General features: G+C 52.2%; 1 protein-coding gene across 3 annotated transcripts; it reads right to left on the bottom strand.

The window, feature by feature from the left end:
* Window positions 1–1933: 1933 nt before the first annotated feature.
* IPO13 (importin 13) lies at window positions 1934–22048 on the bottom strand. 3 transcript variants are annotated; one of them, XM_027059406.2, is made up of 20 exons: window positions 21207–22043; window positions 18752–19488; window positions 13472–13612; window positions 13221–13362; window positions 12946–13112; window positions 12618–12738; window positions 12384–12531; window positions 11782–11963; window positions 11675–11701; window positions 11347–11493; window positions 11034–11177; window positions 9609–9689; window positions 8671–8808; window positions 8383–8479; window positions 5359–5411; window positions 3074–3140; window positions 2927–2985; window positions 2673–2762; window positions 2195–2376; window positions 1934–2106 (listed from the first exon to the last, which is right to left on the bottom strand). In XM_027059406.2, the coding sequence occupies exons 1-20, from the start codon at window positions 21288–21290 to the stop codon at window positions 2010–2012; spliced, it is 2904 nt and encodes a 967-aa protein (XP_026915207.2). In that variant the 5' UTR covers window positions 21291–22043; the 3' UTR covers window positions 1934–2009. The 3 variants fall into 3 exon arrangements, 2 of the variants coding, with proteins under 2 accessions (XP_026915207.2, XP_014922307.3); XM_015066821.3 differs by having other exon boundaries at window positions 11359–11493; window positions 21207–22039; XR_003420221.2 differs by lacking the exons at window positions 1934–2106; window positions 2195–2376; window positions 5359–5411 and having other exon boundaries at window positions 2682–2762; window positions 21207–22048.
* Between the last annotated feature and the right edge of the window lie 1848 nt (window positions 22049–23896).

Raw genomic sequence — 23896 nt, 5'->3', positions numbered from 1 at the left:
GAGATTAAATAAACTTAAAAAAAAAAAAAAAAAGCAACTCCCTGAAAATACTCCAGTTTGAGCAGAACTTCATGTGCATTCTATCATTTGGGAGGTGGCATTGCCTAATTTTCAACTCAGGTGCCGGGCTGTCTGGGTTTGAATACTGTGCTCTGCCATTACTTCTTACTCAACGTGTCTGTCACTGTTTCCTCATCCCCAAGATGGGGGTTGTAACAATAGCACTCCTGATAGGATTGCTGGATCAAATGAATTTAGATATAAAACTTTATGAAGTAGTCCTTTGCATATCATATATACTGAAAGCATTTGCTGTTATCCTCACAGCAGTCTGTCAATCAGGCAAATATTGAGCACTTACTGTTCAGGCACTACATTCTTAGCATTTACAGTCTTTGGAGTCAGAATTGTCCCAGGAGTGCTTGGCTGGCTCTACCCAGTTGGTAGCGTGTGCAACTATTGATCTCAGGGTTGTGAGTTTGAGCCCCATGGTGGGTGTAGAGTACTTAAAAAATTTTTTTTGTCCCATTTTATAGATGAGGAAACTGAAGTTCTGGTAAGACACAGCAAATCAGTGGCACAATCAATATCAAAACCAGGTCTGACTTCAGGAACTAGGCTTTAGCCCCCTCCATCTCTTAGCTTATATATGCTACATTTGATCATGGGGGATGGGGGAGGAAGAAGACACCTAGACACCATGCAGTGGGAGAAAAGGACTAAAAGAAGCATCCCCACATACTCCAGAAATGAGAAATTATGAATGTAATTTTGAATTATGAATGTAATACGAATTGTGAATGTAATAATGTGAGAATGGGACTGAGGAGGGATAGAGGAAGAGGAACAGAGTGGCCTCAGGGGATGGTACACGTAAGGGGGATGGATGCTGGCTGGCATTGGGAGAGATCGAAGAGAGATGTAGAATGGAAGACACAGAATTCATGCAAAGATTGGGAAAAGGACAGGGAAAGGAGTGAGATGAACAGGGGGGTAACCAGTTCTATCACCTCCAAGGAGACTCAATGTTCAGGAATGGAAATGGGGAGATCCAAGTCCTGCTCTTCAGATCTTACTGAGGGGAAGCCTGGGGTGTCTAAGAGGCAGCAGGGGTGAAACTATGGCTGAGAGACAGAAAGTAAGGGACACCTACCAAGGGAGGAGAGCAACAGCCGCTGGGGAGCTGTCCCTGGTCCTGACTGAGTCCTGACCATCAAGATTTGGTCAGGTAGCACAGAGGTGGGAAGCTCCAGGTGTGAAGACAGCTTGAGGCCCTGCATTCCTCTTCCTCAGGGGCCTGCCATGCTTCCTCCTACACATGCTCAGCTCCACTTTCTATACCTTTCCTCAACCTTGTGCAAGTGTGGCCTCCACAACCCCATACAAGAAACCTATCCTGGGACTTAAAACCACTCTCCATTTCTTCCCTCCTAGTTGGACCCCACACCACCTCACTTGCAGCTGAAAGCCCCAAGTCCTCTGGCAAACCTTCCAGTCCCATCAGAAGTGAAAGTTCCTCCGAGCAGCCTTCCCTCACTGGTCCCATTCTCCCAGCTAAACATGGTAGCTATGGACTAGATCAGCCCTTATTCAGACAGAACAAAGCAAGGCAGAACTAGAGGGCTAGTACTCAGCAGTGCTGATTAAATAAATGTATGCATGCATGAATGCTGGGACTAATTTAATGGGTGGCAGTGGGCCGTGGGGAAGTTGCTGATACTACTGCAGGCCCACCCCAACCCAAGAGCAACGGCAGTATTATGTATGGCTCCAACCTAGGAGGCTTGGCTACAGCGGAGCACTTCCACTCTAGGAGCTAGAAGTTGGTCCCCCAACTCCCTAATAAGGCCTGGATCCAAACATCCTCCCATCCTTCCCCAGGCCTTCGCCCAGTTAGGTGGTGGTGGCAGAAAAAAGGAAGCAGAGACAGCAATGCAGTGAAGATCCAGGTTTACTCTTTGGGAATCGGGAGGGGTGAGGAGGAGGTGTGGGTGGGACGGGGGCGCCTCTCAGTAGTCAGCTGTATAATCTGTGCCATGTAGCCCCCGGCACAGCAGTGTGAATTCTTTCACCATCTCCTTCACCCGCCTCTTGTTCACTCGCTCACTGAAGGGAAAGGACAGCAGATTAGTACCGTCCACCACCACCACCCTCTCCTCTGGACCAGAGCCCAAGTGCCGCCGGCTCTGCTCACCGAAGGATCTGCTGGCTGAAGGTGTCCTTCTGTTCAGGGCTGAGGCGCGCGGAGGGAAAACCAGGTGGCTGTAGTGCCTCCTTGATCCACATGCTCAGGAGGCTGAAGCAGTGTTTGTTCAGAGCAAATAGGATGTCGGCAAAGCAGTCCATGAGGCTGCGGGAGGCCTGGCCCCCAATGGCCTGAGGGAGACAGGTTCTCAGCACACCAGGGCCTTGCCCCTTTTGCAGCAAGGGTGCCTAGCCATGCGCCACCCACTCCCAGACAGTTTCTCAGCCAAGCTGCACATGGTAAGTGCTGTTTTCTGAGAGCCAGCTGATCCTCACAGCAACCCTAACAACTGTCAGCCATTTAACTGCTGAAGAAACAGAGTCAGCTTAGGGAACCAAAGGCTCAAGCTTCCCAGAGGGCAGCTGCCTCAGGAGTGAGGGCCACTCCACCCCCATCAAAGCCCCATCAAACACCGGCTGCATCTCACCTCCAGCACTGCCACGAGCAGCACACGGCCATCCTCCTGTACCACTTTCCCCACAGGTTCTACTTCCCCACACCGAGGCAGCAGCTCTGTCTACGGAGGATGGAGAGGACTGTCAGCCTCAGCTCTTTCCCCACTCTCCCTGGGGACAAGACTTGCACACCATACCCCTACACTCTGGAGTCCGGGGCAGGACTGCGAATAGGGGCTGGGGTGCGGGGGGTGGGGGTGGGGTCAGGACTCAGCATGGGACTCACAAAGAAGCCACAGGAGGCCTTGACAGTAGGTGCCTCAGGGAACTTGAGGGCCAGCACAGCTGTAGGAGAGGCAGAGGCAGATCAGGCGGGGCTTAAGGATCCTCCTAAGGGGGACCCAGGCCCTCCTATCCACCTGGCCCCACTTACCACACTGGAACACAGCTTTGACATCCAATCGTTCACACAGGAACAGATCTGGCTTCCGCTTCAGAGCCTGCAGGAGGTGGAGCTGGTAAGCCCAGCCCCAACCAGCTCCAAGGACCATCCCCCCTCCCCACCACTCACCTGCCACCCCAGGCCCCAACTTCACGCACCATAGGTACAGGCTGCCAAAATCAGCCACCCAGCCATCTCTGGGGGACCCAAACCACCCCACAGTTCAGTCAGGAAGGGAACAGCCAGGGGATGCTACGTACATGTATGTGTACATGAATGCACAGGTGTGTGTGAGAGGTTAAGGGGGTGGTCACAATACAGAAAGCTTGGGTCCCAAGTCACTCCCTAAGCAAACGCTTTTATTTTCCCCTCCATCAAGGCCAGACCTCCTGCAGGCTCCAGGTAGCCAGCAGTGACTGCTTTGATTCAGAGGCAGTCAAAGCCCCCTGGATTTGTTAACAGGACAGCAGAAAGAAGAGATGGCAGCTGGATGTGGAGCCCAGTCCAACAGCCCCCACGTCCCACCTGCATTCCTCAGACACCCTCCAGCTTAGGAGGAGGAAAAGTAGGGTCGGAGCCTTGGAGCCATGGCCCCACCATTCAACCGGGATACCCTGAGTCCAGGCCCTTCTCAGCCACACCCAGCTCAGGAGTCAGTGCTGCCATGTGGGGGGAATGAGTACAAGGGGCAGAAAGCCCACCCCAAGTGGTACTAGGACACGACTGGCACATCCTCAGGTCACAGGAGATGCTCTGCACAGCTCCAGCAGTTATCAAACACGGCTGCTCCCCACCAGCCCCTTCAACACATACCCCCCAACACATGTAGACCCCCAACCCTCCAGCCCCTCACATACCTTCCACTCCCGTTCATGTGCAAGCACCCCCACACTCACCCTCTCTGGAAACACCCTACTTACCCTCAAACACACCTCTATCACATCCCTTACACATACTTTCTCACATTTGCAAAACACCCTGCTACCTATTCACATCCCTCAAACGCCCCACATTCCCCAGTCGTGTCCACATGCCCACACTTTCAAGCTACCCAGTCCTCTAGCACATGTACCCTCCTAACACACCCATCCACACACACACACAAACGCCCACACCCCCAAGGACGCACCCTCAGTTACCCATACACATGTCTATCCAGGCCCAGAACACACTCCCTATTCCCCCCTCCTCCTCCGCCTCACCCCCCCACCATACTGTAAGTTCCAAGAGAGTAAGAACTATGCCTGTTTTTGTTTACCATTATACCCTCAGCACCTGGCAGAGCACCAGACGTGTATCACACACTAAGTATTTGTGGACTGATTAAGCGAAGGAACACATCATTTACCCCAACCCACAGGATCCCCACCATGGTCCCCACACTAGCCCCATGTCCCCACAGCTCACCACATGTATCTTCCACAACACACATTCCCTGTATGTCAGACATATCGACACCACAACATACACTCCCTCCCCCAAATACGCTCTCACAGCCCCCCACACACACCTCCAACACATGACACTACTTCAAAACCCATCAATGCCTAATGCACACCAACATACAACATGCATCAGTGCACGTGCCCACACTTCAACTACATATTTTTCCCGACACAACACACATACTACTTACAGCAGCTATGTGATTTGTTTCCAAACCAAACTAAACTGAAAACATACGAATAAGGTCCAACCCACTTACACATGCACCAAACACAAACACATCCCAACGCAGCCTCACAGTGGAGCCAGCACCCCACCTCCCAACAGCAGTACAACCTGAAGCCCAACTCCGGGCTCCACCCCAGCACATTCACCTTTGGCCCCTCCCTTCGGAGCTCCTCCCAGCCACCTCTCCAGAGCAGGTGGGGGGGTGGGGGCACTGAGGCAGGCAGTTCCCCGGCAGGAGCACGGGACAATGAACCCCAGGCCCTTCAACTCCGATCTCACCCCTGAACTTCAAGGGCACCCCAGCTACGAAGGAGCTGCCGGGCACAATTACTCCCCCTCCCCCGCCCAGGCCAGCCCAGCTCCCTCCCTTTGGGATCGCCTCTCCCTGGTCTTGGTGGAAGAATGAGCTAGTTGAGGCAAAGGGGCACTAAAGGAGGATGTTGGGTTGTCAACTTCCACGGAAACAGATGAAGAAACTCTATTCAACTGAACAGAAAAAAAATTTGTCAACAGAAAGCTAAAAATAGGCTTAAATTGAATTTCAACATAAGAGAAAGAGAAAGAGAGAGAACAGAACGTGAATGAATAAAACTAAAACACACCTGTGCCAGGAGTTGCATAAATGAATCAACAATATCAGGATGATCCCTGGGCCCTAAAATATAATAAAGATGGAACTTAAGAAAAAATTATACAAACAGCAACTCAACCTCATATAGTTATGTGGGACTGAGAGCCTGCAGGGAGACAGCGTGGGGGCACATGAGCAGCAGGAAGCAAGATAAAGAAACAAAACATACAAAAACCATGAACTGGGAGAAGCCCAACAGAAAGAGACGGCAAAGTGAAGGACGGGCCTGCCCCAGCTCCCTCCCAGGGGTCCTTCCACCTACTCCCCACTCCTCCTCAGGCCAGTCCCCCCAGTGAGCCTTTGGTGCTGAAGCAATGTTGGACTCCACAGAGCTGAAGAAATAACCCCCACTCTTGCTGCGGCCTCTGGCTGGCTGGGGTGGCCCTACACTGCCTTCTAGCACATTTCCCCAACACTAGCCATCAAAGAGGAGGGCAGGGATGGTGAGAGGTTAGTCCTTGGTAACTCCCTTGGGGGCCTGGCTGAAGGCCCTGGAAAGGCCAGGGTATCAGGGCCTGAGCAGGTGCCCCCTCACTTCCATGGCCTTAGGGCTCTTGGTCTGGCCAAGGGAAGGACTCCCTGGGGTCCACTTAAACCAGAGGACTCCTCCTTGGCTAGGGCAGAGTCCAATATGCTGTGGGGATGGCTGGGCAAGCCACCAGCGGGGCCTCGGGGAAGAAACTGTATCATGAGGCCAAAAATGAGAGCCCCACCCAGCAAAGCCCCTCCACATGGACACCGACTGAGCAGAGAGCCAGGCTCAGGGCTGAAAACCAGCTCCCACCATCTGGACACACAGAGAAAGAGGGAAACCAGTCAACATGTCACCCCATGGTGCAGTGGGAGGGCAGAGGCTGAGAACGGAATGGCAAGACCAGGACAGGATAACAGGTAAGGGGGCCGTCCTGTCCTGCAAGACAACCAGCAAGCCCAGCAAGTATGATTGATTTTGGACACTACTCTGCCTCCAGTTCTGTTGACACCTGTGGCAAGGACAAGGCATGTGTCTAGAGCTCCTGGGCTGTTCCCCTTTCAGGAGGAGGCGCTGCACGAACATCTGCCTGATACACCACTAAGGAGCCGTGTGATCTTGTGCAAGCCACAAATGCCCAGTTTCCCCAACTGTAAAGTAGATAATTATCTCTTCCATGCTTCCTTTTCCAGGCTATGAGGAGCCACTGATAAAGCCCATCTCTTTCACATCTGAGCCCTGATTTACTCAGGTCCTGGAGAGTGAGGCCCATGCCCTATGCCAGGGTCCCCCTACAGACAGCATGTTTGACATTCGGCAGCCACCCTGCTAGTGTCTGGCCCCAGATAGTGAGGAAGAAAGGTTCCGAGGGCAGGGAGACCCTACCCTCCTTTCTTCAATAGTGTCTGATACCTACTCTATGCTGGCCTTGTTCTGGGCACTGAGGCTGCAGAGAGAAGAGGCTCGACCCTGCCCTTGAGGGGCTTAGTCTAGGGAGAGAGACACACACATGAAAGCTGATTATTGAGTATGATTGGTACTATATCAGCAGTGTGTACATGATGCAGTTTCAGCATAAAGTCAGAAGCACCTAGTTCTACCCCAGAGAAGCTTCTAGGACTGATGCATAAGTAAGGCATGGAGGAGTAAGAGCTCACCCAGTAAAGGGCACAGGGCATTCCAGTTAGAGGATCAAATGGGACATCAAAGGGAGAGGCTGGTGTGGCTAGACTGCTGGTGTCTCAGGGACACTGGCAGAAGACACTGAGGAGTATGCAGGAGCTGCACCATGTGGGTGGGAGCAGGGTGAGAACCTGAGGCAATGGACAGCCAACGAAAGGGTTTCCGGCCAGAGAGGGAAAATACTCAGATGTGTGTTTTCTAAAGAACATTACAACTGCAGGATGCAGAATGGACTGCAGGGAAGGGCAGATGTCAGGAAAACCAGTTAGAGGACTATTGGGGCAACCCGGACACTGAGGTGTGGTCATGGAGGGAGGGGAGAGAGGTGGGCGGTCTGCAGGATAATCAGGAGTCAGGACCACCTAGATTTGCCCCTGACTGGATGCAAGAAGTGGGAGAGGTGGAGTTAAGGATTTAAGGGTGGCCACACTTGGTTTCTGGCTCAAGTTTCTGCTCGCTTTGCACCTACCCATGGGCCACTGGAGCAGAGGCCAGCATCATGGGACCACATAATGATGACATCAGCAGAGAGCGCTCTGGCTCCAGCTAAAACCCCTGGTAAGCCTCAAACCTGCAACCACAAATCCAGACAAGACTCATGAGGCTGGTGGAGCAGCGCTGTTTCTTTTCCAAGTTAGAAGCCTGGGTTAGACAGCAGGGGAAGCCTAGAGCCCCCTGCTCCCAGCACTCTCAGGCAGAGGGCCACAGAGAACGGGGAGCTGGGAACACAGCCAAAAGCTTTGGGCCTAAAAAGGAATAAGCCCCGATGCAGGGAAAGGAACCAGAACTCCCTGAGTACTTCATGTGCAAAAACCCCAAGCCAGGGGACCAAGAGACACTGCTTTCATACCTATAACAATCCTATCAAGTACACGAAATCTCTATTTCACAGACATGGAAACAAAGGCTCCGCAAAGGTAAGTGACTTGCCCAAGGTCACACAACTAGTTGGTGGTGATGAGCTTAGAATCTAGGTCTATCTGACTCCAAAGCCCATGCTCTTTCCACTTTTCATTATATCCCAAAGAAAAGGAGCCAGCCTAGTGTCCCAAGTCCCTCAGAGCTCTGGCCCCATCTCCCCCCACATCAAGACTGGCCCTAAGTCCAGCAGGCCAGTAGAAGACATCATTCACTCTCTTATCCACTTCAACCTACGGTGTCACTACTTGGAGGGTGACAATTGTGCTGTGCTTGATCCCCCAAGTTTCCCACCAAGTCCCATGTGCAACTCAGGGGACAGAGGAGAACAGAGTGGGCAGCTTTGGCTCCCCAATCGGGGAAGCAGAGGCAGTGGCAGTGGTGGCAGTGGCGGCAACAGCAGGGACCCTGGTCAGGACCTACCTTGTTGGAAGAGAGTGAGTGTGATGGAGGTGACGAGCAGGAAGAGGGCCTCGATTGGGGGAAAGTGGGCAGGTTCATGAGCAAAGATGTGGACCAGCTACAACAAAGCAGGGAATGCTGGTCAGCTGAGGCCCTGTTTCACCAAGAACTGGCCAGCATCCCTAGAATGCAGGTCAGGATCCCTGCCAGGACAGCCATCCACCCCACTCTACCCACCACCCCATCCCTGGGTCAGACCTCTAACTAGGATGAAATTTAAAACACTGCTGCCTCAATCAGAAGGCCCACCTGTCGAGTGAGGTCAAGAGCAGAGGCCTGGGGGATGGTGCTGTACATCCGACCCAGCATCTCACACAGCTGTGGCACCATGGGGGCAAAGTCATCCAGCAGTGTCTTAACAGACTTCTCAAAGATAGCGCACACCGCCTTGGGAAAGAAGCAAAGGGGCCCAGGAAATAGACAACAGTATTATGATCATCAAACCTGCCAAGAGACTAGATCTCAATTATTCCAACCCCTAAAAAGAAGTATAATTATGTGATGTGATAGGGATTCTAATTATCATACAATGGCAATCATATTATAATCCATAAATGTGTCAAATCAACATGCTGTACACCTTAAATTTATACAATGTTAACCGTCAAATATATTTCGTTTAAAAAAAAAAAAGAAAAAAGGAAGAAAGCAAAGGGGTCCTGGTTAGCAGGTCACAATCACCCAGAACACAACTGAGGCTCTGCACAGAGGAGGCCTAAGGTGGGACCCTTACCTATAAGGCCTGGCCTGGCCCTGCGAATCAAGAGAGGTAAACAAGCCTGACCCTCACCCTGAAAGGCAGCAGGCCAAAAGGCCTTCTCAGAGGAGCACGGGATGGAACTTTGTAACTCAAGTCTTGCTACTTACATCTCCACCATTTCCTCTCAGAGAGCAGCAATAGTAAGAAAATCCTGAATTGAAAACGGACCAAAGGCAGGTCTCTGATTACAAGGTGGATCCCTGACTGTCACTCAGTCCCAACATCATAGTTCTTTGGTCAAGGACTTCCTGTGATATTGGAAAGTTCTGAATGTCTTCCCAAAACATTCCTTGTGTCTGTGAGGCAGGATTCACCTCCTTTATTTTCTCCAGACCACTGTAAGCCAAGATGGGGCAGCAACACCTTCATCCTGCTCCGTATCTAAGCAAAGTCACGATGGGGGCAGAGAGCAACGATTGAGGCTCACCTCCACCACTTGGGCATCATTCAGCCATTTGCTCAGCACCTTCTGGATAAGCTGGAAGACCTGCTGCAACACCACAACCACCTGAAGACACAGAAGAAGTGAGGTGCCCCACCACCACTCTCACCTACCCCAGAAGGACCCGGTAGTACAAAGTTGGCCAGAAGTTCAAACCTATTACTCCAGACTGCATGTTGAGGACTCAATGGATGGGACCTTGGGGGAAGGAGTGGTGTGTTGAATCCCCCATGAATAAAGAGGATATCCTGAATTCTAGGGATCATTTTAGAGGAAGCCTCAAAGTGCAAAGCAGGGATATTATGAAGGCTTCAGAAGATTATTAAAACTTTGTAACTTTTAAGAAAAATCACTCCCTATCCATTTCTGCTCAGAAAAATCCTTTCAGTATCAAAAGCCTATGGGTTAGCCCCTGAAGTGGAGATGCTGTCTCACTCAAACAGGCTTAGGGTGCAGAGCCCCAAGGGATGCACAGATATGGCAACTTACGGAGGAGCAGAGAGCAGACTGAGGTCCTGGGAGGTAAGGGAAGGCAGGACAATGACTACCACGGAAGGAGAAGGGGCTCTGTAGGAGGACGCTAGCCCAACTTTGGTCTAGAGCCAAAAGGGCAACTGAAACTAAGGTGGAGAGCTGAAGAGAGAAGCTAGGATACTGTGGCTCCCTTTTCTCCAGGAGAAACCCTGGGAACAATAATCCAAGCAGTGTCTCACATTTATACAAAATTTTACTCAAGACCACATATGCTACCCAGCATCATTCTATTGAGATAAGCAAGCCAGGTAGTCTGATGTTCATAGTTTTGAATGGGAAGCTGAGCCTTGCTCCAGATCAAACAGCTTGTAAGTGGTCACCCCAATCCCCTGTGCCTGAGCTTATCACAGTACTTATCACACTGCTTTGTGACAATCTGTTTATGTATGTTTCCTCTAGACTGGGAGCAAGTCGAAGGCAAGAATTATTACACGTGGAGCATGTAAGCATCCCCAGTGCCCACAGGGGATGGTGAGTAGCCAAGTAGAAGACCCCCTGGAACTGGGGGTCAAACAGGAACCCATAATTACATCATTTATGGGGTTGAAGGATAATGTCAATGTCTCCTATGAGATGGAGGAACCACAATGACATCACCCTGGTTGGGCTGGGGACAAAGACAAATATCACCCACAGGGTTGGATGACACAATGATATCACTCCCTACAGAATGAGACACAATGATAAGGTCATTCACAGGGTCAACACACCAAATGCATCATGCCCCATGGGGCCAAGGGAACCATGACAATATTATCCATAAAGTTGGGGAGTAACAATGATATTCCCACAGGGTATGTGGTAGTGTGTGTGTGTGTGTGTGTGTGTGTGTGTGTGTGTGTGTTGGGGGTGGAGGGCAATGGCAACATCACCCACGGGGTTGGGTCCCTGTGGCACTGGCAGCTTCCGGAGCTCAGGGCCTTCATGTTCATCCTCATGATGACTGACATCCAGCGTGGTGAAGAGGTTGGAGAGAAGCCCCAAGATGTGGACAATGGCCAGTTTGTTGGAAGGATTAGGCTATGGGGAGAATCAAACCAAGCTCTGGATCTCTGTGGCCCAGCTTGGCCCCCGGACCCCAGCCCTGACTGTCAACTCCAACCCCACTCCCCAACAGCCATAGCCCACACAAAGGGCAACCCACCCCTGCCTTCTGGCCACACACACACACACACACACACACACACACCAGCTCACTCACTATCTCCTCTGCCAGCTTCTCCAGCTGCTGGATATAGGGTGAGATAAGGGAGTGCAGGTTCTTAAGGATCTCTTCCACCTGCAGGGCTGACAGCAGGAAGCCCAGTGCCTGCATCAGCCACATGCACTGGCTTGTCTGTGGGGCAGAACATGGAAAGTCAATCCTGGATACATCTGGATGTGGGTAGGAAGAATAAACCTCTTGGGGAAGCTTCCAAGAACAGAGAATAAAAGACAAGGGGTAGGAAAAGGCAGAAGAGGATTTCTGCAGATTCCCATAATATCCCCAAGGACCCCCTAGAAACTTCTGGGCTCACCTTGTGGATCTGTTTCATCAACACATCCTGGAGATAAACAGAAGGAATTTGGTATCAGCACAGTGCAGTGTGCCCTGAGACCCAGCCCAACCCTAGCCCACACATACCTGGGAGACAGCCACAATGTTAGCAGCATAGGGTGGCAGGTCATACTTGCATTCTCGGCAGATCTTCTTGAGGGTGGACACTGAAGAGACAGAGAGCTCAGGATTGCCTAGGGCATGCAGTACGAGGGGCAGAACGCTGTTGATCATGACGGGGTGGTCAGCCAGCCATTCAGACAGAGCTCCTGGGGGAAGAAGGGAGAGGGGAGGATATCTGAGGCAGGCCAGGCTGGCTTTGTACCACGTCCCTGAGAGGCAGGCAGAGCTTCTGGCAGATCAAATTACAGCCTTAGAGCTGAATAGGCAAATATGCATGCACATGCTCAAACAGGAGCCTTATAGCTGAGAAGCAGGAAGAAGTTACTCAGAAGAGGTCTAGCACTGCTGTTCCATTGACAGCAAACTAGCTTCACTGAATTGCAGCTCGGAACACTGTAGGAAGGACCCCTAGATGTGCCAGGACAGCCAGTTGGCTGCAATGCTGATTGTGTGTGTGGGCATGTGTGTCTCTCCCATTTTGGACAGGAACCAGCAGGCCAACTATAGCTGGGGATGGGGTGCCTGTGGCTCTGGAAATGTGCTCATGGGTGTGTGCCAGGTCTCACCAATGGTGAACATGACAGTATCCGCCAGCTGCACGTTGCTGATGCTGATCCGTGGAATGAGGCCAATGAGCCCAGGCACCACATCAGAATAATTGACATCGATGGTCTCTGCGATGGATTGGAAGCCATAGAGCAGGGCCTCTGTGTGCTGAGGAAAGAGGGTGCCACTGGCTTGGCTGAGGAGGAGGGTGTGACAGTTCTGGGAGGGCTGAGGGAATCAGGCTTGGGAGGTACCTGCCAGGAGTAGGGCTCCTCTGAGCTGGTGAGCAAACGGCCCAGCTTGTCATAGAGGTTGCTGAGCAGCTCGGCCCCCAGCATCTCATACACATACATGAGCGTATCTGAGATGTCCACCCTAAGAAGTAGACGAAGACCTTATACACTGCCCGGATCCTGCTCCCAAGCCCAGGAGCCCACCCCAGCTCCCTCACAACTGCAAAAGTGCCTAGAGAATAGAGAAAGGAGCCTCAGGATTCAAGAGGCCTGGTCTTGGGCTCCTCCCCTCATTGCCTTCATTATTTCAGGACTCTATTTAGAGGTAGGATTGGCCTGCTACCATCACCTGTAAATTCGGAACTGCTCCTTCTCATCTGAGGACCAGAATCCATATTCCTCATCAGAAGGAAACTGGGCCTTGTGCAGAAGCACATCCACCAGCTGGAAGTAGACCGGCCGGTACACCTGCTGGTACACAGCCTGCTTCTCTGCCTCAAAGGACAGAATGTCATCCTGAGAGAGCCAGGGAAGAAAGTTAGCCATCTCAGCACCAGGCCCAGAAGCCCATGATCTACCTTCTGTCATTACAGCCCAATTCTACTAGAGGTCACATAGACACACCTGCAACGTGTACCAGAAGGTGAGGGTCAGGGAACTGGTGGTCTCATTGACAGGATAGTGGCCAGGGATGCCGGTGCAGAACATAATCATGTTGACAAGGGCCAGGAAGCTCTGCCAGTGCTCCACTTGGTCCAGCAAGGCCCTTGGAAGGAGGAGGTATAGTAAGGTCATTCCCCCTCCCCCAACAGGGCTCCAAAACCACACCTCTGAGAGGGCCCTGCTATCCCACCCCCAGCTGCCCAACTGCTCACCGGGAGTGGTTCTCGCCCAGGGCCACAGCAATGCGACAGATGCCATGGGAGGTCTCCATGTCCCCATTCTGCACTGCCTGTCGCAGTTGATCTTGCAATCCCAGGACCAGCGGGATGAGTTTGAGGAGTGTGTTCACATACCTGGAGGCATGAGGTAAGGAGACCCATCAGAGCTGTCTACCCATCCCCCACCAGCTTTGAGAGAAAGGCACATTCTCCCCGTCTTCCATCAAAGCTCACTCCCCACAACAAACCCAAAGCAAAAAAGAGGTCAGGGCCTACATCGTAGCTTTGATGCTGCCCATGTTGAGAAGAACCTTCTGTCAGAGACTTCCAGGAGAACTCTGAGAAGGAAGTGTGAGGTCAGTGTTACAGGTTAAATTGTGTCCTCTAATTGGACTTACAGTTGGTGCTGGCACGAGTTAAGACTTCTGGGGAAGTTGGGATGAGATGCACATATTTTGCATGTGGGAAGGACATATTTTAGAGGGGCCAAGGGGCAGCCTATTATGGGCTGAGTTGTATCCACCAAGAAGATGTGTTGAAGTCCTAATCTCCAATACCTCAGAATGTGATCTTATTTCAAAACAGTGTCATTGCAGATGAGATCACAGAGTAGGGGGGGAGCTCTACTACAGTACAATGGATGTCCTTATAAGACAACCATGTGAAGACAGAGGCTCATAGGGAGAATGACATGTGATGACAAAGGCAGAGATTGGAGTCATGCAACTTAAAGCCAAGGACCACCACAGATTGCCAGCAAACAAACAGAAGCTAGGAAGAGGTGAGGAAGGATTCTCCTCCGGGTTTTTAGAGGAAACCGACACCTTGATTTTGGACCCCCAGCCTCTGCAACTATGAGACAATAGATTTCTGCTGTTTAAAGCTGCCCAGTGTGAGGTACTTTATTACAGCCCCTCCAGAAAACTAATATAGACAGTGTTACGGGAGACTGAACAGGATGAGTGACAGAGGAGTTAATACAGGCTCAGGAGCCCTGATAAAGACTTTGGAAGGCACCGACAGCACCAGTCCCCACCTTCCATTCCACTCCCTACCACCAGATCCTAATTCCTATGTACTCTGGTGGCAGTATGAAGGGACAGCAATAGATGATGAACTAGGAGATAGCTAAGAGGAAAAATGGACAGGACTTGATGACTGATTGAATATGACAATGGGGAAGAGTCAAGGACAACTCTCACGTTATTGACTAAACAACTAAGTAGATGGTGGAGCTATTTACTGAGGCCAGGAGGGGTGGGTAGAGGGGAATAGTAATAAATTTAATGGGAGGCCAGAGGGCGATAAGTTCAGTGTTGAGGTGAGATATGCAAACAGAAGTGTCCAGAGAGTTGGATATAAAAACCTGAAGCCCAAGGGAGAAGTTAGAGCAAGAGACATAGTCATCAGCAAACAGCTGGTAACAGAGGCTATGGGAGTAGATGAGCATTGCCCAGGAAGAAAGCGGTGAATGAGAGAAAAGAAGGTGCAAGTCAGAGTCCTGACGCACAATGATCCTTAAAGGGGAGCAGGGGACACACAGTATACAAAGGAGACTGAGAATGCTAGCTCTATCTCGCTGGACCCCTCCCCAGCAGCCTGCTGTGGAGATCAGACTAATCGCCATGAAGTGATACTCTCAGAGGGAATCAGATGCTTGAGACCCCTCTGCTACCAATCAAAGTGTCACCATAGCCATCTATGGAGAGGTAGGAGGTTGAAAGTCCAGAGGAGTTCTATTTGCATTTGCCCTAAGCAGGCTGCTAGGCCCCTAGTCTCATAACCTCAGGGGTAAGATGAAAACAAGGGGCAACCAGCCCAGATGTCAGCTTTCTCCAAATCCTCATTCTGGTTGGACAAGGTATCCATACCAGGATACTCCCAACCCAGAGACAGCCCTAGAGGGCTCTGCCTGGCAACAGCTGGGATAGCTTCAGTCTCATGACCCTGACACAGGCTGCACCACCAGACAATGGGCACCTTCAGGCCAGACTCTGGCACAGAGAGCAGGGACAGGGCCAAAGTCATGGCGTGCGAGCTTACCAGCAGCTGAGATGGGGGCAGGAGATAGCGCCCTGTCCCCAAAGCGTCCCCACCAAGGCTCCCTCACACCTGCCAAAGTTCATGTACACAGCAGGTACTCAATCTTCACTGAGTTCTTAATTGGTCACATTTGAGCTGCATAATAGGCTAAGTCACAGACAAGTCCAGAAGGGCTCAGAGTATAACTCAAGGTCATATAGCAACTTTGAGACAAATTCCAGGCTGAGGTAGCCTCTTCTGCGGCAGGACTGCTCTTTCAGAGCCCTACCTGAATTTTCCCCAAAGGATCTATGCAAATCTCAGCCCATATCTCAAATTCTAACTGATGGGAGCCCCCAAGAACTTGTCTAATTCACCTTCTCTCCTCCCCCAGCCCCCAGTGAAAGCTTTTCCAGGACTAAAAACATATTTCAGGAAAAAGAAAATTGAGGGAGAGAGAGTCAGGCAAGCAGCAGCAGCTGTGGAAGAGTGGGAAAGAGGGGACCTGAGTGCAAGCTCAGCCAAGGGGACAGCCAATATTAGGACACCTGGGAAAGGCAGTGGCTGGATAACCCAAGAGGCAAAACCACAGGTGACTTTCTCAAGCCAAAGTCTAGGAAGCTAGACTAGACAGAGCAAGACCCAAACTCTGACACTAGGCTGGTGCAGCACCCCAGTGGGGGAAACCCTTGTTTAGATTTCCCACCACCTGGGCACCTATTCCTGAGAACTATGCACACAGAAGAGCAGGTCTGAAGCTTCCAGAGGTTTCTAGGTTTGGGAGAGGGAGACAGAGAGGATGTCTTTAAGCCCATGGCTGAGACTGGGTTCAAGAGGCCTAGTTCTGTTGGTCAGCTCAAGCTGCCGGGGCAGGGCTGCTGGGACTTGCTGGCTGCCACTCACACGGAGCTCAGTCCAGACCTGCAATTAGAGCTCAGGGAGGAGAGCTGAGAAAATGGGGAGAGTTGCTAAGCAACCATGGGGGCTGCAGCCAATGGGCGCTCAGGAGGCTGTGGGTTCCCTCACTGGCTCCTTGTTCGCTCATTCGTTCAGAAGAGAAGAGGCATCAATTACCTGCCAAAGCCCTCGAGACCGGCTGGGCGAGTAAACCTGGGTGTATCCAAGGACACCCCACATCACCCATGCACTGGCCCTGGCCAATTCCCTTTAGCTACCAACTGTCTGAGTGCAGCCGGCACTCGAGCTTCAAGCTGCCAAGAAAGGCTAGTCCTGGGACTTGATACCCACCTTGAGTTGGAAAACCTGGGAAACCATGGGAAAGATACACTAACTGCCAATGCAAAACGATACCAAATACTAACAACTGCCTTTTATGGGGCGTGCAAGAACCAGGCTAAACCTTTCATAGACATTTTCTTCTTTAATCCTATTAATATCAAAATATCCTTTATAGAATACCAGGGGCAGACCCTGTGCACATTGTCCTATTTAAGCCTTTACAACTCTCTCAGGTTAATATGATCACACCCATTTTACTGATGAGGAAACTGAGGCTTAAAAGCGACTTATCCAAGGTATCGGACCTAGTAAACAGACCATCTGGGATTCAAACTCAGACGTGACTAATGCCAAGGCTAGAGCCATTAACCACTCTCTGATGCCATCTCTTTCAATGTTTTTCCCCTCCAAGTCTGCTAAGGGTTTCTAAAGCCCTACCTCTGAAGTGCTGGTGTCTCCAGTCTTGCCATGGCCAATCCAACTTATACCAAACATCTCATTATGGCATTTTCTCTACTTGAAATCCTTTAATATCTTTACATCATCCTCAGGATGAAGACCAAAATCTTAAGCCTGGCTGACAAAGGTCTTACATAATCTGGGCCCAGACCTCCCACAACTGGCCCTTAAATCCTGCTGTTTAATCACCACCACTCACCAGACTTTCTCAACACCCTTTCTTTGCTAAGGCTCTTTAAAGCACACTTCCTCTGGGAAGCCTTTCACAGTCCTAAGACCAGGTTAAATGCCTCCTCTGGGCTCTTACAGTCCCCCCACCATTTTCTCTATCACAGCGTTCATCTCGTTGACCACACTTGCCCCTCCATGTGTCTGTTAGACTGTGAGCTCCTGGCTTGCTGAAGTCAACCCATTCATCTTTATGCACCTGGTGCTCAGCACAGGACCCAAGACACAAAGAGGCACGCAACAAACATTTGCTGCACAAACACCTCGCTACACTCACCTTCCTTCAAGTCCTTAAAGGTACTATGGTGCTGTGCACCAGGGGCCTTTGCCCCTGCTATAGTTCCTGAAGCCTGGAGCGCTCCCTCTTCCCCTGAACTCCCCCACCCTGCTCCCACCTCTCAGGCAACTCCTACTTTTCATCTGTTCAAAAAACACCGAATGCTACCAAATGCTGCCAGGCACAATGTGACAAAATAAAATGATTCAGTGTCTGTCCTCACAGAGCTGAGAGACCAATGAGGAGACATACATTAATTTATGATGAAACTGTGTTACAGGCTAAGAAGGAAAAACACTAGAAGCTCTGAGATACAATAATAGAGTAGACCAAACTTAGTCTTAAAAATCATTGAGGGCTTTCCTAAGATAATGAAATTTCAGTTGAGGTAGAGATGATGTGCCAAGCACCTGTGATGGTTCAGAAGCTAGAAGGAGCATGGAACATTCAAGCAACTGAAAAGACTGTATGAGAGTGGAGAAAGGAGCATGACATGAGAAGAGGTTAGAGATGCCATTCTGTGCAGCACCTTGTGGATCACGTTAAGGATTCTGAACTTTATCCTAAGAGCTGCGAAAAGCCACTGAAGGGTTCTGAGCAGAAAGGACAAATTGGATCCTCCTTTTCAAAAGATCACTCTGGCTGCTCAGTGGACAATACGGGTACAGGAGTAAAAACCAGGGGACTAGTGAAAAATCTCTGCAATCATTTGGGGAGAGAGATGATGACAGCTCGGACTAGGGTGGTGGCAGTGGAGATGGGAAAAACAGATTTGCAGTATGGTCAGGAGCCCAACAGCCAGGACATGGTGACTGATTGGTTGAGAGAAAGAGAAGAAAGAGTCAAATATTTTAACTGAATAATCTGTTGGATGATTAGTTGTGTCTCCCTCTCTGAACCATAAGGACAAGGACCATGTCTTGTTTGCCTCCTTGTGTATCTCCAGCACAGGACCAGGTATGCAGTAGGCACTCAATTCGTGTTTATTGAACAGATAGATGGAAGGCCAACCAAACTGTTCTTTTCTGGGAAGATGGGGACCAGCTCACCTCTGGGCATCAGGCTGTGAAATGGCATTGACAATGGCCTCCACACTGCTGTCGAAGAGCTCCGAGTCCTGCAGAGCAGCAAAGGCAGCCTGAATAAGCGCCTCACAGTCCTGCAGTGGCACCTCCAGCTGCACCCAGCTGGAAAAGCACTTGAGCACCTTCTGACGCACACAGCTGGGTGAGCTGGGCTGCTGTAGCAGCTGCTCTAGCAACGGGAAGACAGCCCCGCACTCCACCGCCAGGCTGGCCCGCACCAGGCCTTTGCGATACTGGGGCAGGCGGCTTGTCTGGAACTCCTCAGGCAGCACTGTCAGCAGCTCTAGTAGGGCCAGGCAGCGGCCCTGACCATCCACCGGTGAGTCCTCAGCCTGGAAGAGCCGTACCATATCTGCCACAGCACATGGCCAAGCATCAGGCATCATGCTGAGAGCCAGGGAGGCCAGTGCCACGCACAGCCGAGTCAGCACGATCTTGGAGCCACTAGCAAAGTGGGTGATCTGGGTGAAGAGCTGTGCCTTTAGACTTTCATACTGGTCAGTGGGGATGTCACTCCAGTAGCGAGAGATCTTGATGTGCAGGGCACTGGCCCCAAAGTACTGGATCTCAGGCACCTTGTCGGGCTGCAGTAGCTGCCAGCTGAAGTGCCAGGCCTGTGGGGAGACCTGGGCCTGCATCAGCCACTTCTGAGCCAGGTTCTTGTTCTCAATGTTGGGATCGTAGTAGAGCTGGTGCAGCGCCTGCAGGACAGCACAGGACTGAGCAGGTGTTGGCCACTCTGGATCCTGTCAGAGCCCAGAACTTGGTCTTGCAAATCTGCTCTCTCTTTCTGACTGAGGGGCTGAGCAGGTAGAGCTCACTGTTTCCTGAGCCGAGGATCCTACTGATACCCGGAGAGCCTGAACTCTGCCCATGCTCTACCATGTTGTCATTATAGCCAAACATTAGGGGTTCAGAAAGTGAACCTCCACAGGAAAGCAGAAAGAGGCTGAGCTCCCCAAAGGGGAGGCATTTGAGGTAAAGGACAAGGCCCAGGTTGAAGGAATGGCTCCACAGGGATAAAGCTAAGCCTGAGAAGAGCATGGAACAGCCTGAAGGGCCCTGACCCTCCCAGGCACAGCTGGTCCCATCAACTCCAAAGGTTCTATTCAGCTCCCCCAGGATCATCCCTCGGTCACTCCAGATGCTGGCACCAAAGCCATTGTGAAATCTGAGCACGACTAAGGCTTTGCCAGGCAGCCTTAGGCCAGAGGCATACTGGAGGGGAGGGTGAGAACACCCCCCAGAGAGCGCATGTGAGGGTCCAAAAAGCTGGTCAAGAAGTCTTGGCTGGCAGCCCTGGCAAATGCCTTGCCTGGAGCTCTCAACTCGCCAAATCCCCAGGGTCCCAATTCCACAGGGACTTCACACAGTAAGAAAACAGTGGTTTGTCTCCCTGGTTGCACATGGAAGAGTGTGCCACCATGCCAACAGCACCCAGCCCCAGGGGGTGGAAGGGTGAGGTCAGGACTCTGACCCCCTAAGCAAGCTCCATCCAAGTAGACTTAGCCCTATTTGTACCTCTGACAGCAGCTTATATTTACAGTCCCTTTTTGGCTCCTCAGGGATGCTGAATTCAGCAGGCAAAGAAGCAGTAGGGATGGATTTTCACCATTTGGTATGGCAAAAGGGGCTCAAAAATAACAAATGAGTATCTGCAACCATTCCTTGCTTTCCATCTCCCCATTCAACCCAGCAGGGAGGCATTTCTGCATCCCAGGCCTCAGGGGCAGAACCCAGAAAAGAACCAGAGAAGCAGTTCAAAAAAGATGGGCTGGGCAGTGGGAGAGCCTGGGAAGACCATGGCAGGAAGCTATGTGGACAGGTGAGCAGAGAAGGATCCTGAGGCTGCCAGCAGGACTGGATCCCTTAGATCCATTACCAAAGAGAGGGGGTTAGCCCTTCCTGCCTGCTCGGGACTCGTCTGGCCTCCATCCAATACAAGAAGGATCCTTCCCTAAGAAAGAGTGAAAACATAACCCAGACTGTTTCAGTTCCAGGTTATTTTCTGAGCCCCTGGGTCACAAAACAGGTCCAGCATGGCTCAGCATCGGTATGGTTCCCGAGGGCTGAGCTGTAGGTCTCCTGGATTCCTGGTTTCTTACTGCACTGCTCATGCAGTACCCACGGAGCTGGAGAATAGCCAATCCGGCCGGAGGTCTAGGCTATCAGCACCCTGAAGGGACCAGCCCAAGACCCTAGAGTATCCAAAGAGAACCCATGTCTAAGGAAAGCCAAAAATAGCCCATTAGGACACCATAACACTGCTGTCCACGCCTGCCCAGAGAGACAGCAAATGCCAGGTGCTCTGGGGGCACCATCCCAGCAGGCACCCAGCCCAGGCCTGGGCTCTGGCATTAATGTCAGTCCCCAGAACTTCTGCTCTGTCACCGGTATGCCCACCCCCGGGCCCTCATACCTTCTCCACGTTCTCCACAGTGAAGTCCAAGGCTGGTGCTGCTCCAGCCCCTGCAGCCCCAGGCTGCTCCTCCCGCCGCTCCATCTTTGCTCCCTCCCCAGCAGGGAGGTGGACCCTGACCTGTCTCCTGCCCCAGCCCCTTGGCTGCTGGCCCCGTGCTAGACCCCAGCTTGGGTGCCCAGGGAGCGGTGGGGTGACAGGGGGCCCAGGGCGGGCATGGCTGCCGAGGCCTCCCCACCTCGGATGGGGATGGGGGGCTTGCCAGAGGCCAAAAGGAGTGCTCTTAGGAGGAGACCAACTGAGGGGGACTCTGAGGAGGGAGCCGTCAGTGAAGAGTTCACAGGCGGGGGTCCTGGTGGTAGGTCACGGCTCTGTCCCCAGACTCTCTGAGGAGGGAGTCACAGGGAAGGCAGGCCTGTGGGGGAAACCGAGCCCCTGGCCCGTGAGAGGTCACAGGCTCGATGGCCTGTACCCACAACACCCTGGTCTGAGTGCGCTCTCGGGTCCTACGAGGAGGTCACGGGGTGGGGGGTGACGAGGGAGAGAGCCCTTCGCGGGTTACGGAGGCGTCCGACGAGGCGCAGGGGTGCAGCTTCGCGAGTCTGGGGCGAAGAGTCCGTAGAGTTGAGGGGCTGTGGCAGATCCCCTCCGGCCGGCCTGGCCCGCGCTCTTCTCACCGCCCGGCTCCGGCCCCGCTACTGCCGCTGCCGCCGCCCCAGTGACTGACAGACGAGCCGGCCCGGCCGGGACGGGGCGGGGACCTCAGCGAGGCGCGGGCTGCCCCGAGCGCCTGTCCCCGGCACCGCCGACTCCGGCGCCGCCCTGCCCCCGCGCCTGCCCTGGCCCGGCCCGGCCCGGCACAGCCCGGCCAGGCACAGCGGAACTGCGCGGAAACTCATTCCGGGTCCCTGGCCCTGTCCTCGCGCCGGCCCGCGCGCCCCCGGAGCAGGCGACGGCGCGGCGCGCCGCTCGAGGCCCCCGCTGAGCCAAGGCCCCGCCGCTGTGCACCCTGGGAAACGTAGTCCGCATTGAGCCTAGCGAGAGGGCGGCGCCTTGCGGCGGAGGTCGGGAGCACGTGGGCTGGGGACCCGCCGAACCCCGCCAGCCCCAGACGTTCTGCGGGCGACCGGGACAGACTCCCGGGTGGCGCTGATGAGCAGCTCCCTAAGACTGAAGGGGCCGGTGGATGGAGCTGGGAATCCAGGCTAGAGGATAAGGTGTGTGTTGTGGGTTCGCGGGGAGAAACAGGTCACTGATGCTGCGCTGTCTGCGCTTTCTGGCACCCAGGAAGGGGGCGGTCTGGGAAGAAGGTGTCAGCACCACCCTGAGAAGAAAGGGGGCTTGGCGCGCCTCAGGAGTACAAAAGGACGGCTTTCCGGGCTGCCCAGTTAGCAACCCGGAAACCTCATACCATGGACAGTACTCGGAGAATTTTACGTGCTGCTTGGAAGCAACTTCTCTTTATGAGTAATTAGAATAAGAATAGCTCACCTTGAAGTGCTAGGAACAGTACTTTGCATACCTTAGGTCCGATTCTCTCAACATCTCGGAGGTGGGTATTTTAGTCACTATTTTCTGATGAGAAAACCGAGGTTGGGAAGGTTGAACTTTTCTTGTCCAGGGACACACGGCCTAGCCACAGATCTGGTTGGCCACAGACCCCAGCAGTCCCTACCCCTTACACTTGTCCTTTTATTAATTTTTTTAAGTTTATTTATTAATTTTAGTAATCTCTAGGCTCAAACGCACAACCTAGAGATCAAAAGTCGCATGCTCTTCCCACTGAGCCAGCCAGGTGTCCTTTCCTGTTATTAACTCTTGCCAGCTATCCCAGGAGGGGAAATAGTAATCAAAAGGGAAAGGACCTCTGTACTTGTGTTCGGTGGAGGAAGCTGACATTGGCAATAGCTGCCAAGGCCTGAGGTGAATGAAGGCTTCCCCGAGGAAGAGAAACTTGGTCTGAGCTTGAATAATAGAAACTGGTGAGGATGGGGGCTCAATTAGATAGGAAGCAAAATTCAGTGGGAATTGAGACATTCAACAAATTTTAAGTGGGGCTTCAAGTGGGCAGTGATGATTGGATTTGCATTTTAGAAACACCTATCTGTAGTATGCAGAATAAATTGAAGGAAGGGGTTTTTCATCATGTTGGGGGTGCAGGGAGAGAATCCTTGGCTTTCATCAGATTCTCTAAAGGACTCTATACCTCCAAAACAGGTTAAGAACCACTCCTGTGGGGGCTCGTGGGTGGCTCAGTCAGTTAAGCGTCTGACTTCGGCTCAGGTCCTGATCTTGCGGTTCGTGAGTTCGAGCCCTGCGTGGGGCTCTGTGCTGACAGCTCAGAGGCCGGAGCCTGCTTTGGATTCTGTTTTCCTCTCTCTCTACCTCTCCCCTGCTCACACTCTTTCTCTCAAAAATAAATAAACATTAACAAAAATTTTTTAAAAAGAAAGAACCACTCCTGTGAATAAGAAAGGTAATCTCACATGGCACAGACTCTTAGATCTTTTCTCAGATCCCTCAGCTTTCTATGCAACCTCCCCTTTCCCAGAAGAGACCTCAGTGAGTCGGCCAGTGCACATACACTCTGTCATACGGATTCTAGGCAGGGGAAATAGGGCAACCTTTGGGCAAGAGAGGAGGAAAGCCATTGGCAAGTGCAGGGGGAGCACATGGAACCCCAAACCTCA

This window comes from Acinonyx jubatus, chromosome C1 (assembly GCF_027475565.1).
Source record: "Acinonyx jubatus isolate Ajub_Pintada_27869175 chromosome C1, VMU_Ajub_asm_v1.0, whole genome shotgun sequence".
In the NCBI taxonomy this organism is placed as follows: domain Eukaryota; kingdom Metazoa; phylum Chordata; class Mammalia; order Carnivora; family Felidae; genus Acinonyx; species Acinonyx jubatus.
The sequence above is the reverse complement of the archived record's forward strand: the minus strand, read 5'-3'. Positions and strand labels throughout refer to the sequence as shown.

Excerpts from the sequence above, each read along its gene's own strand:
- IPO13 (XM_027059406.2), bottom strand. The coding sequence starts at position 21,290 with ATGGAGCGGCGGGAGGAGCAGCCTGGGGCTGCAGGGGCTGGAGCAGCA. Across the intron at positions 11,178-11,346 it reads AGGAGATAGTGAGTGAGCTG|CCTAATCCTTCCAACAAACT; the intron begins GTGTGTGTGTGT and ends TTCTCCCCATAG. Across the intron at positions 2,763-2,926 it reads AGGCCTCCTGTGGCTTCTTT|ACAGAGCTGCTGCCTCGGTG; the intron begins GTGAGTCCCATG and ends CATCCTCCGTAG.